Here is a 13359-nt window from a genome sequence, read left to right as displayed (position 1 = left end):
TCATCATAGGGGATTAGAATGCAAAAGTAGGAAGTTAAAAGGTACCTGGAATAACAGGCAAGCATGGCCTTGGAGTACAAAATGAAGCTGGGCAGATGCTAACAGAGTTTTGCGAAGAGAACACACTGGTCATGACAAACACCCTCTTCCAACAACATAATAGATGACTCTACACATGGACATCACCAGATCGTCAATACCGAAATCAGATTGATTATATTCTTTGCAGCCAAGGATAGAGAAGCTCTATACATTAGCAAAAACAAGACCTGGAACTGATTATGGCTCAGATACTGAACTCCTTATTTCAAAATTCAGACTTAAATTGAAGAAAGTAGGGGAAACCACTAGGCCATTCAGGTATGACCTAAAGTAAATCCCTTGCAGTTATACAGTGGAAGTGAGAAATAGATTCAAGGTGTAAGATCTGATAGAGTGCCTGAAGAACTATGGACAGAGGTTCATAACATTGTACTGGAGGTGGTGATCAAAATCATCCCCATGGAAAAGAAATGCAAAATGGCAAACTGATACTTGAGGAGGCCTTACAGATAGCTGAGCAAAGAAGAGAAGTGAAAGGCAAAGGAGAAAAAGAAAGATATACACATCTGAATGCAGAGTTCCAAAGAATAGCACGGAGAGATAAGAAAGCCTTCCTCAGTGATCAATGCAAAGAAATAGAGGAAAACAATAGAATGGGAAAGACTGGAGACCTCTTTGAGAAAATTAGAGATATCAAGGGAAAATTTCATACAAAGATGGGCATAATAAAGGACAGGAAACATATGGACCTAACAGAAGCAGAAGATATCAAGAAGAAGTGGCAAGAATACACAGAAGAACTACACAAAAAAGATCTTAATGACCCAGATAACCACGATGGTGTTGTGATCACTTACCTAGAGCCAGACATGCTGGAGTGTGAAGTCAAGTGGGCCTTAGGAAGCATCACTACCAACAAAGGTAGCAGAGGTGATAGAATTCCAGCTGAGTTATTTCAAACCCTAAAAGATGATGCTGTGAAAGTGCTGCACTCAGTATGCCAGCAAACTTGGGAAGCACAGCAGTGGTCACAGGACTTGAAAAATCAATTTTCATTCCAACCCCAAAGAAAGGCAATACGAAAGGATGTTCAGACTTCTGCACAATTGCAATCATTCCACATGCTAACAAAGTGATGTTTAAAATTCTCCAAGCTAGGCTTCAACAGTATGTGAACTGAGAACGTTCAGATTTCTAGTTGGGTTTAGAAGAGGCAGAGGAACCAGAAATCAAATTGCTAACATCTGTTGGATCATAGAGAAAGCAAAGGAATTCCAAAAGACATCTACTTCTGCTTCACTGACTATGCTAATGTCTTTGACCATGTGGATCACAACAAACTGAGGGAAATTCTTCAATAGCTGGAAATACCAGGCCGCCTTACCTGCCTCCTGAGCAACCTATATGCAGGCCAAGAAGCAACAGTTAGAACTGGACATGGAACAATGGAGTGGTTCTGTTAGGTAGTTAGAATAGGGAAAAAGAGTCCAAAATGACGGTGGCTAAAAGACCTGGAAGGGAAAGCCCATGAAAATAGAACAAAGGAAGGTCCGAGGACCAGAGTGAGAACCTCAGGTAAAACAAACAACGCTCTTGCCTAAGTCCAATTTACATAAGACAGGCCCAGGGACAGAGAAACATATAAAAAGAGGAGCCAAAGCCCTCTTCTCTCCTTTTTGCTCCCTCCCTCTCCCGCATGATGGGGCGATCTTCTCTTCGCGTCTTTGGATCGAAGTGCCCTCATGCCTCAAAGATGGATTTTCCTGCTATTATCTAAATAAATAGAGCTGTAACACTGATTTATTTAAGAGCTATAACACGGTCCGTTTGAGACCTGAGAGCTATAACACGGTCTGTCCTCCGAGAGCTGTGACCCGCCAAGGGGCTTTAATGTCCGTCACTCTAAATATTTGTTGTGACAAGACAAAGAACCGAGGAGCATACACTCGCTTGACAGTCCCAAATTGGGAAAGGAGTACATCAAGGCTGTATGTTGTCACCCTGCTTATTTAATTTCTATGCAGAGTATATAATGAGAAATGTTGGGCTGGATGACTCAGAAGCTGGAATCAAGATTGCTGGGAGAAATATCAATACCCTCTCATATGCAGATGACACCCTTAGGGCAGAAAGCAAAGAGGACCTAAAGAGCCTCTTGATGAAGGTGAAAAGGAGAGTGAAAAAGCTGGTTTAAAATGCAACATTCAAAAATGAAGATAATCGCAACAGGTCCCATGATTTCATGACAAACAGATGGGGTAAACAATTAAAACAGTGACAGACTTTATTTTCTTGGGCTCCAAAATCACTGCAGATTGTGACTGCAGCCATGAAACTAAACTTTGCTTGATGCTTGGAAGAAAAGCAGTGACAAACCCAGACAGTGTATTTAAAAGCAGAGACATTACTTTGCCAACAAATGTCTGTCTAGTGAAAGCTATGGTCTTTCCTGTAGTCATGTATAGATGTGAAAACTGGACTATAAAGAAGTCTGAGCACTGAAGAATTGATGCTTTTGAACCATGGTGTTGGAGAAGACTCTTGAGAGTCCCTTGGACTGCAAGGAGATCCAACCAGTCCATCCCAAAGGAAATCAGTCCTGAATATCATTTGGAAGGGCTGATGTTGAAGCTGAAGTTCCAATCCTTTGGCCACCTAATAGGAAGAGCTGACTCATTGGAAAAGACCCTGATGCTGGGAAAGACTGAAGGTACAGGGAGAAGGGGATGACAGGGAATGAGATGGCTGGATGGGCATTGCTGACTCAGTGGATATGAGTTTGAACAAGCTCCGGGAAATGGTGAAGGACAGGGAAGCCTGCTGTGCTGCAGTCCATGAGGTCACAATGAGTCAGACACAACCTAGCGACTGAACAACAACAACAGGGCGCTTCCCTGATTTTACCATCACGTTCACTGTACTGTTGGGGTCACTGAACCCCAGAAGGGTGGTTAATGTGAAGTCCTCCGCAAGTGACGGAAGCTGGACTTTAGCCTGTACTTCCTGACATTCAGTTCTGTGCTCAAACATCAATTGTCTACATACATATCTCTGGGTAATCACAGATGCACAAAGAAAATTCATATCAGATCTTTACCTTCAGTGATCAGCACTGTTTTAGATAGTGAATAATTATAGCTCTCAGCCATGAATGGGATTTCTTTTCTTTAGAGAAAATATTTAGGTAAAACAACTAAACTCTGCACCATTTCCTCTTTTTAACCTAGGGCATCCTGCCCTAAATAATTCTGTAAATTTAGAGGCTTGTAAATTACTTGTGTGACTGTTGAGCTTATGATGATTACAATATCTAAAGTTTACTGAATATTTGCTACATTCCAGACACTGTTCTAAGCACTTTAAATGCCTTTAACTCTCAGTAATCTCCCAATAACAATTATGTGGTTGGTTCTATTGTTGCTATTTTACAGAGAGAGAAACTGAACCACAGACAGGTTTGGTAACTGGCCTAGACTCATATCCCACAGTCTCAAGCCTTTCAAAGTTAGGGTCCCAAGACGTATGCGCCATGGTGGAAAGTTGTGATCAAATGTGGTCAGAAGGGAATGGCAAACAACTTCAGTATTCTTGCCTCAAGAATCCCATGAAAAGTATGAAAAGGCTAAAGCTATGACGCTGAAAGATGAGCTCCCCAAGTAAGTAGATATCCAATATGCTACTGGGGAAGAATGAAGAAATAGCTCTAGAAAGAATACGAGACTAGGCCAAGGCAGACATTACACCCAGTTATATATGTGTTTAATGACAAAAGTAAAGTCCAATTATGTAAACAACAATATTGCATAGGGACCTTGAAAGTTAGGTCCATGAACCAAAGTAAACTGGATGGGGTCAAGCAAGAGATGGCAAGGGTTAGCATCAACATTTTAGGAATCAGTGAACTACAATGTATGGGAATGGGTGAATTTAATTCATATGACCAATGTATCTACCACTGTGGGCAAGAATCCCTTATAAGAAATGGAGTAGCCATCATAGTCAACAAAAGAGTCTAAAATGCAGTACTTGGGTGCAGTCTCAAAAATGAGAGTATGATCTCTGTTTGATTCCAAAGCAAACCATTCAGTATCACAGTAATCCAAATCTATGCCCTGACCACTAATGCTGAAGAAGCTGAAGTTGAATGGTTCTCTGAAGACCTACCAGACCTTCTAACACTAACACCAAAAAAAAAAAAAAAAAAAAGGTGTCCTTTTCATCATAGGGAATTGGAATGCAAAAGTAGGAAGTCAAGAGATACCTGAAGTAATAAGCAAGCTTGGCCTTGGAGTACAAAATGAAGCCAGGCAAATGCTAACAAATTTTTGCCAAGAGAATGCACTGGTCATAGCAAACACTCTCTTCCAACAACACAAGAAATGACTCTATACATGGACATCACCAGATCGTCAATACTGAAATCAGATTGATTATATACTTTGCAGCCAAAGATGGAGAAGCTCTATACATCAGCAAAAACAAGACCAGGAGCTGATTATGGCTCAGATCATGAACTCCTTATAGCCAAATTCAGACTTAAATTGAAAAAAGTAGGGAAAACCACTAGGCCATTCAGGTATGAACTTGCAGTTATGCAGTGGAAGTGACAAATAAATTCAAGGCATAAGATCTGATAGACAAAGTGCTTGAAGAACTGTGGACAGAGCTTTGTAACATTGTCTTGCAGATGATGATCAAAATCATCCCCAAGGAAAAGAAATGCAAAAAGGTAAAATGGTGTCTGAGGAGGCCTTAAATAGCTGAGAAAAGAAGAGAAGTGAAAGGCAAAGGAGAAAAGGAAAGATATACCCATCTGAATGCAGATTTCCAGAGAATAGCAAGTAGAGATAAGAAAGCATTCTTATGCAAACAAAAAGTAGAGGAAAATGATAGAATGGAAAAAAACTAGAGATCTCTTCAACAATATTGGAAATGTCAAAGGACCATTTCATGCAAAGATGGGCATAAAAAGGATAGAAATGAAAAAAAAAAAAAGGACAGAAATGGTAAAGACCTAACAGAAAAGAAGATATTAAGGAGATGTGGCAAGAATAAACAGAATTATACAAAAAAACTCTAGATATCCAGATAACCACGATGGTATGGTCATTCACCTAGAGCCAGACATTTTGCAATGTGAAGTCAAGAGGTCCTTAGAAAGCATTGGGATGAACAATGCTAATGGAGGTGTTTTAATGCTAATTGAGGTGGTGGAATTCCAGTAGAACTACTTCAAATCCCAAAAGATAATGCTACTATAGTGCTACACTCGATATGTCAGCAAATTTGGAAAACTCAACAGTGGTCACAGGACTTAAAAAGTCAATTTTCATTCCAATCCCAAAGAAAGGCAATGCCAAAGAACATTCAAAGTACCACATAATTGCTCTTATTTCACATGCTAGCAAGGTAATGCTCAAAATCCTTCAAACTAGGCTTCAACAGTACATGAACTGAGAACTTCCAGATATACAAGTTGGATTTAGAAAAGGCAGAGGAACCAAAAATCAAATTACCAATATCTGTTGGATCATAGAAGAAGCAAGAGAATTCCAAAAAATAAAAATAAAAATAAAAAAAATCTGCTTCACTGACTACACTAATATTCCTCTAGGTTTACTGTTTCTTCTGATCCTTTGTGGATCACAACAAGCCGTGGAAAATTCTTAACGAGATGGGAGTACTAGACCATCTTACCTGCCTCCTGAGAAACCTGTATGCAGGCCAAGAAGCAACAGTTCAAACCAGACTTGGAACAATGGACTGGTTCAAAACTGGGAAAGGAGTACATCATGGCTGTATATTGTCACCCTGCTTATTTAATTTATATGCAGAGTACATCATGTGAAATGCTGTGCTGAATGAAGCAGAAGCTGGGATCAAGATTGCTGGGAGAAATATCAACAACTTCAGATAAGATCATACCACTCTAATGGTAGAAAGTGAAGAGGAACTAAAGAATCTGTTGATGAAGGTGAAAGAGGAGGGTAAAAAAGCTGGCTTCAAACTCAACATTCAAAAAATGAAGATCATGACATTCAGTCCAATCACTTCATTCAAATAGATGGGGAGAAAATAGAAACAGTGACAGGCTTTATTTTCTTGGGCTTCAAAAATCACTGCAGCCAGTGATTGCAGCCATGAAATTAAAAGATGCTTGCTCCTTGGAAGAAAAGCAGTGACAAAGGTAGACAGCATATTATAAAGCAGAGACGTTAGTTTGCCAACAAAGGTCCATATAGTCAAAGTTATGGGTTTTCCAGTAGTCATGTATGGATGTGAGAGTTGGACATGAAAGAAGGCTGAGAATCAAAGAATTGTTGCTTTTGAACTGTGGTGTTGGAGAAAACCCTTGAGAGTCCCTTGGACAGCAGGGAGATCAAACATGTCAGTCCTACAGGAAATCAACCCTGGGTATTCATTGAAATGATTGATGGTTAAGCTGAAGCTCCAATACACTGGCCACCTGATGGAAGAACAGAATCATTGGAAAAGACCCTGGTGCCTGGAAAGGTTGAGGGCAGGAAGAGCAGAGGGCGACAGAGGATGAGATGGTTGGATGGCATCATGGACTCAATGGACATGAGTTTGAGCAAACTGGGAGATAGTGAGGAAACATGGAGGCCTGGCGTGCTGCAGTTCATGGGGTCGCAGAGTCAGAGGTGACTTACTGACTGAACAACACCATCTCAGCTCCTACACCTTGTCACAGGAACCGGGCTCTGTGTCCAGGCTGTCAGCCTGAGGGCGCACTCATCTCAATACAGTGCATTGCTTCCTGAAACACAGCCTTGAGGGATGCACTTGGGCCTAAGGAGTCAGCCTAAGTATTCATCTTGGGCCTGCATGTAATCAGTCCTGTCTCCTCAGGTTCCTCCTATCCCCTTGAGAGTTTGTTTCTTCATTTCTTAAAGTGGAAATGTAATTCTTATTCTTTCTGCCTCACAGCGATATCTGGATCACCACTTTGTACAAATTATTTCAAAAGAATGGTACAATTGTAAACTGTTTTAAAACATGAAGTGCAAAAGAAAAAAAATGCCATGCTTAATATTAGCTAAAATCCCTTTAAGCTTTATGTGCAACCATTCTAGAAACTCTAGTCTTATGGAGGTGCCTGCCCTCTGAAGACAGTTTTTCAGTCAACCAAAGTCTTGGCGAAAGAAAAGTGGTGCTTTTCATGGGGAATACCCAAAGGTTTGGAGCCAGAAGGAGGTGAACTGGAGTTCCTGTTCTTTGCTTTTCAGAAGGTAGTTTATTCTCCTAGAATTGTAATTTCTCCGATTGTAAAAAGAACTATAGTTAGGATATAGTCACATCATTGATTCAACAGCTATTTATGGAATTCCTACTACAAGTCCAATCCTGTGCCGGTAGGTACTGAGGACACATAGTCTCTGCTCTCATGGAAACTAACAGCGAGCATCAAACAATTATAAGAAGTCATGGAAAAAGAAAAGTTATGTGTAAGTTGCGTGGCAAGAAGTAGGTAGTTAGACACATGGAATTACTGTTTGGCACAGGGCCAAGCATTCCATTCCTTTGTTTCTCAGAGGTTTAAGAATTCCAGGACTCCTCTGCCCAGTGCTTGCTTCTCCCTCCTCAGTGTCTACACATCCAGATGCTGTGTCCCTTCTTCCTGGCCCCATACTGCTCTGTCCCCATGTAGCTCAGGAGACCTAGAATGACACAACATGGGAGGGAACCTGGGCCACTTCGCCTCAGTGACAGGCTGACAGGTGACCACATCCAACCTGGCCATCATCCAGTGATTGGGGGTCTGGTCCCCCCAACATCCTCTTCTCTGTGAGCCCAAGATGTCAGGTGCTGAGGGGACAGTATCCACCAAGAGCAAATGTGTGTAAGTGAGCTTTCAGGGACCCTAGGCGCAGTAATACAGGTGATGGCTTTTCCAAAATAAAGAAATTGCACTTAAAAAAAAAGAAAAAGAATTCTGAGGATCTCAGGAGGATGACATTATTTTGAAATACTTGGAATCCTCTTATTTATGCTATTGCAGACCCTCTCAGACATGATGGCTGGTTTCCCACAGAAAAGGATAAGTTGGCCTTGAAATATACCTTGTCCCCATCCCTCTGCATACTCTTGAGTCCTGAGACCTCACTCACATTTTTGTTTCTCTCCTGATTGGGCTCTTCTAGAGCAAGCTCTCCGATGAGCAGTGGTTTGAGGTACAACCGCACAATGTCAGGGTCCGGATGCATGGCTCTGAAGACATCCTGTGAATCAGAGAGAACTGTTAGAGGCTTAAAAAAGACATGCTTACAACACAGATATCTCTCCCCTTTTTTATCTCATTCTGTACCGACCTTAGGAATCAGCACAGGCTATGTTATAGAGCATTTACTTCTAACTCTAGGTTGACACTTCAAGTTCATTGTTCAGAATTGTCCTTGAAATTCCTCTATGAAAGCCTCACAGTGGTGATCCACCCACTGAGTGCATGGCTTACTAGGCAAGTCCTGGGTAGAAAGTTGATCCCCAAGCATTGGAAGAGATCGTTGTTTATTTTATTGAGCACCAGAAGAAGTAGTTGGCTTTGAGATTATGGGTCATGGTGAATCTTTAGAGTCAAACCTCAGGCTTGGTGTGGAAGTTGCCCACATTATTTGGGGCATGCAGCAACCAAGACTGCCTATGCAAATCACATCTATCAGAGTTTCCCTTTTAGTTCTTGACCAAGGACCAGGGTACAGAGGCTCTTGCATTAACTTATTTCCAAGGAAAGACAAGTTAAAGTTGATGATGATAAAAAATGTCTAAGAGAGCATGGGAGCAAAGCCCTCAAATTCTTAGTTGTTTAAAGTAGCACTTTCTTGACTAAAACAAAGAGCACTCTTTGACTCTTGACTAAAGCAAAGTAGCACTCTTTCTAAAACAAAACAACAACAACAAAAAAATAAAAATAAAAAAACACCATAGCATTCTCTGTTGGGGCTTGAGACAGGCACAAAATAGAGCTGACCCACTATATTTTGCCAAATCCATTCCCATTTTAAGTAGTAACTCCAAGTGGCTATGAGAAGGATGTTGATTCTCAAGTCCTGCTTAAGTTTGGAAATAAGAGATGGAGTTTTTGTTTTTGTGTTTTTTTTTTTTTTTCTCTTTTCAGGAAAGGAGGCTTCTCCAAGACTAAGATACTGGACTTCTTGCTATTATGACTTTGAGAATAGGAAGGATTAAGTATGAAGAGAAATAACCAAGGTTTTAATGTGAATGTGTGGAATCCATACACAATACTTTGGAGTGGTGGTGTTGCCTAGTGCTGATTAAGAAACTGGATCCCCGAGCAGCCTTCCTCCACCTAAGTTCAGTACTTGTGGTGTAATTGTGGACAAGTCTCTTGACCAGTCCACACTCCTGTTTTCTCTTCACTAACATGGGAGTGAAAGTAATAGCTACTCAGTATATAAAGTTATTATAGCAATTAAGTGAACTGATTAGAATCTGAGTGGCTTATAGTAAACTCTCAAACATATTAGTTCTCTTTCCTATGTGTATACCTCTGGGCTTCCTTGGTGGCTCAGATGGTAAAGAATTTGCCTGCAATGCAGGAGAGCCCAGTTAGATCCCTGGGTTGGGAAGATCCCCTGGAGAAGGGAAAGGCTACCCATTCCAGTATTCTTGCCTGCAGAATTCCATGGACAGAGGAGCTGGTGGACTACAGTCCATGGCGTTGCAAAGAGTTGTACACAACTAAGCGACTAAGACACACAGGGATAAGAGCTACCTGCCTTCCTTCTCTTCAATAAAATATCACAGTTCAGAGATTTTCTTTCCATATTCCACTCGGAGTGAACTCTGAATTGTTTTAGTGAATACAATGAACCCTCCATCTTCAAAATCTAAAGCAACTTTAGATATATCTAGAACTACATGCAAGCCTAACATAAAGTATTTTCATATGTGTAGGCTTGTGTGTGTGTGTATATATATATATATATATATATATATATATATATATATATATATAATCAATGAGGTTATTCAGAGGGGTGCAATATCAACTCTTTAGACTCACTTTTCTAGATTGACTGATGTAAGAAGGGATTTGCATCTGCTAGAACCAGTCCAGGCTCTACTGTTCATTCTGCCTTTGCACACTTTCTCTGACCCCCTCGGGAAATGCTGCTTTCAAAGATGTGTTTTCGTGTCACATTCGATGAGTCTAAAGTTAGTTTACCTAACAGGATGAGAGTCATTCGGTGATTACCAATGTGACTAAACGTTTCAGGGTTGCCCATACTGAAAAATCATGTTCTGCCTGTTGTTAAGGAACAGATGAGGGTGCGAAACACTCTGAGGGATCAAGATCAGAGTGTAGAGGAGGGTGAGGCCCTGGATGTGCATCTTACTCTGAGCAGTCATCCGGAGCCCTGGAACAGTGTGCTGATGCCAATGTTCCTCTGGGTTCACTGTTTCTTCTGATCTTCAGCAAAATTCACAGGTCAGTACTGTGACAACAGAGACTGAAGACCCGCAGAGTATTCCAGAATAGTAAGAACTGTCCTGCTGTGTGGAACTCTTTTCATTGTGTTAATGGGCAGTACAAAAGTGGCTTGGGTGGTCTCAGAATATTCAATTTGAAGGAATGTGCCTATTAGAGTCTAGATACAGAGTAAGTTGTGAAATCTCTGAAGAGTTTTTTTTTTTTTTTTTTAAATTAACTTTCTTTGGCAAGTATGCTCCTCCTGAAGAAAGTCTGGGCTAAATAAGGGAGAGGGAGTAACACCTTTTTTTTTTTTTTTTTTTTTTACTGTATCCTGTGTACAAGGTGCTCTATGGGCCAACTCATCATCATCAACTTAGTTTTGTGAGGTTTCATCATTTTTGTTATACATATAAAGACTCCAAATCTCAGGACATTTCCACAGTATGTGGGAGAGCCAGCATTTGAACTCAGTCTATGTGGCTTTAAAGCCAGGAAGCCATGAAGATCAATTCCAGCCTTAACATGAACAGTTCTTTTCCTGAAAGAAGGGTGACAGAAGATTGTTTTGGGATCACTATATGCATGCTAGGCAGTTAGTAAAGGTGTTTCCCACCTTAGGTTTTAATCACATGCATCACTTTGTCTGTGGCCCCAACCAGCTTCTCCAGGTTTGCCTCTCACGACACCCTTCAGGCCTCACTCTTTCCAGTGTAAGTCTCCCTGTTCTATAAGCATTCCGGGACCCTGTGTAGTTCTGAAGCTTCGTGATACATACGGCTCCCTTTACCTTGAGTGCTTTCCTCCATTTTTTCAACTTAAAAAGTTTCTTCTCATTCTTGAACATCCAGATGAAACATGCCTTCCTAACATAGTCAGGAAAGTTATTTATGATCTCTTCCGGGCTCCCATGACACTGTGTTCCTAAAGCTTTTCAAATGATGTTGCAGTGAACCTGTGTATTCACAAAGGCCTTCTTAGTGGCTTTTGGCTATTTTGAAGACTGGGACCATGCACTATTGATTAAATTATACCTGATGTTTCTTGCTGTGCCTGGAATATGACATGGGATCAAGAGATGTCTCATGAATAAGGGAAAGGGTGAATGAATAGAGCAGTATATGATTTCTCTAACAAGGAGAAAGTTGAGAAGTACTGAGTTCAAAGGATATGGGTTTTAAGCACTGCTGTCTCTTCCCCACTCTCAGCATCTCTATTTTCTGACCTTTTAGTTACTTTATCATCTCTCATTTTTGTCTGTTAACTTTTGATTCACTTCTCAACCATCCTGTCTATTTCCTAGCCTATTCATAAATTTACACTGTAGCTCCTCTTAAGACTGATTATTTCCCAAAAGTATCAACACAGAGGAAAGGTGTGATTATCTTTGCTTTCACAGTGACTGGAAATCCTGCTGATTTTTTGCTGTTATTTAATGGGGGATGGAAAACTGTCCTTTATTGGAAGAGCAGTATGATCCCTAGTGGGAGAGACAAGTATGTAAAGTGAGAAGACCTGAGAAGAATTATGTCCTTAAATTTTAACTACTGTATACAGGCTGTGCCCTGCATCAAGGCATTTGGCCTAGAGGGATGTGTGGTTGAAATCCAGGAGACACTCTATTTGCCAAATCTTGTTCTGCAATCAATCAAAGTGTGTGCCTATAAAATTTACACCAAAATACAGCATAGGGAGCAGTGCAGGATGTTGTTTATATTTGGAAAACGCTTAATCTCTCAAGATTCGTTTTGTTTTCTAACTGTGGATACTACTTATTCTCCCACATGGGCTCATTCATTCCTTCATTCATTTATTCAGTCATTACAAAACCTTGCTGAAGACTTAGCTTAGCATCAAAGAGCTTAAGCTTTGGAATCAGATGCCATTAAATGATGATATTTTTGTATAATTATTATTTGGTTCATCTGAAGTAGGTTGAAATTTCCACAAATTCAGAAAAAAGACAAGCATCCATAGTGAATATATGTATATAGTCACAAAATCAATATAACTAGAACATAGATTTTGATTTACTTATCTCAAAAAGTTCACCAGGGGACTTTCCTGTCAGTTTGGTGATTAACACTCCATGCTTCCATGGAGGGGTGTGGGGTCCATCCCTGTTGGGCAACTAAGGTCCCCCACGCCTTGCAGCACAGCCAAAGAAACAGAAACTCACCAGAATATTCAATACCCAAACACGGACACCCATTCCTACATCTTTGGGTAATTTCTCTTCTGGTTCCTTCTCAGATCTGACCTGTTTCAAGGCAAATGCTACATCAAGGTCCCTCGTATTTCTGGAAGATCACAATTTTTGAGTAGGCTGATTTATGGGGAGAATACAGTCTGTGCCTTCGTTCTGGAAAAGATCCACTTTGGAGTGGAGAATGTTTACATGAAGTCACCAAGATTCCCCTCCACCCTCAGGGATAAACAGAGGGTTATTCTTTTTTTGCCATAACTCACTCTATTATTTAAGAACTTTCATTATTTGAGATTTTTTTCCTGTGATATACTTACCTGAACTCCAGTCCAGACTCTCTATCTCCACTGTCCCCACCAAACGTGTTCATCTTCCTGGCTTCATTACCTCGTAATGGCAACTACCACCCACCTACCTACACGAGTCATCCATCAGGCAGTTTAGACTCCTTACTCCTGCTTACTTACCCAGCCACTTATCCCCTGTTTTAAGTTATGTCTCCTGGTTATCCATCCCCTCATCCTCATTTCTGTTGTCAGTGCCTTATTCAGGACTTCAGCCTGTTCCCTGGACTCCTTCCTTCATTTTGACTATTTAATTTTTTTTTTTTTTTAACATGGGACCATAGCCTATTAACAATGTTGTGATAATTTCAGGTGGA

At 40.6% G+C, this 13359-nt stretch overlaps 1 protein-coding gene across 1 annotated transcript in view; it reads right to left on the bottom strand.

Annotated features, from left to right (window-relative positions):
• LOC122703190 (fatty acid desaturase 2-like protein FADS2B) overlaps positions 1 to 13359 on the bottom strand; it is a 41781-nt gene that overhangs the window by 20564 nt on the left and 7858 nt on the right. The window contains exon 2 of the mRNA XM_043917267.1: positions 8172 to 8282. Coding sequence (XP_043773202.1) covers positions 8172 to 8282 — 111 coding nt within the window. The remainder of the gene's footprint in view (positions 1 to 8171; positions 8283 to 13359) is intronic.

The sequence above is a fragment of the Cervus elaphus genome, chromosome 1 (assembly GCF_910594005.1).
Source record: "Cervus elaphus chromosome 1, mCerEla1.1, whole genome shotgun sequence".
Lineage (NCBI taxonomy): Eukaryota > Metazoa > Chordata > Mammalia > Artiodactyla > Cervidae > Cervus > Cervus elaphus.
Note: the sequence above shows the minus strand (reverse complement) of the source record. Positions and strands in the feature narration are given on the sequence as shown.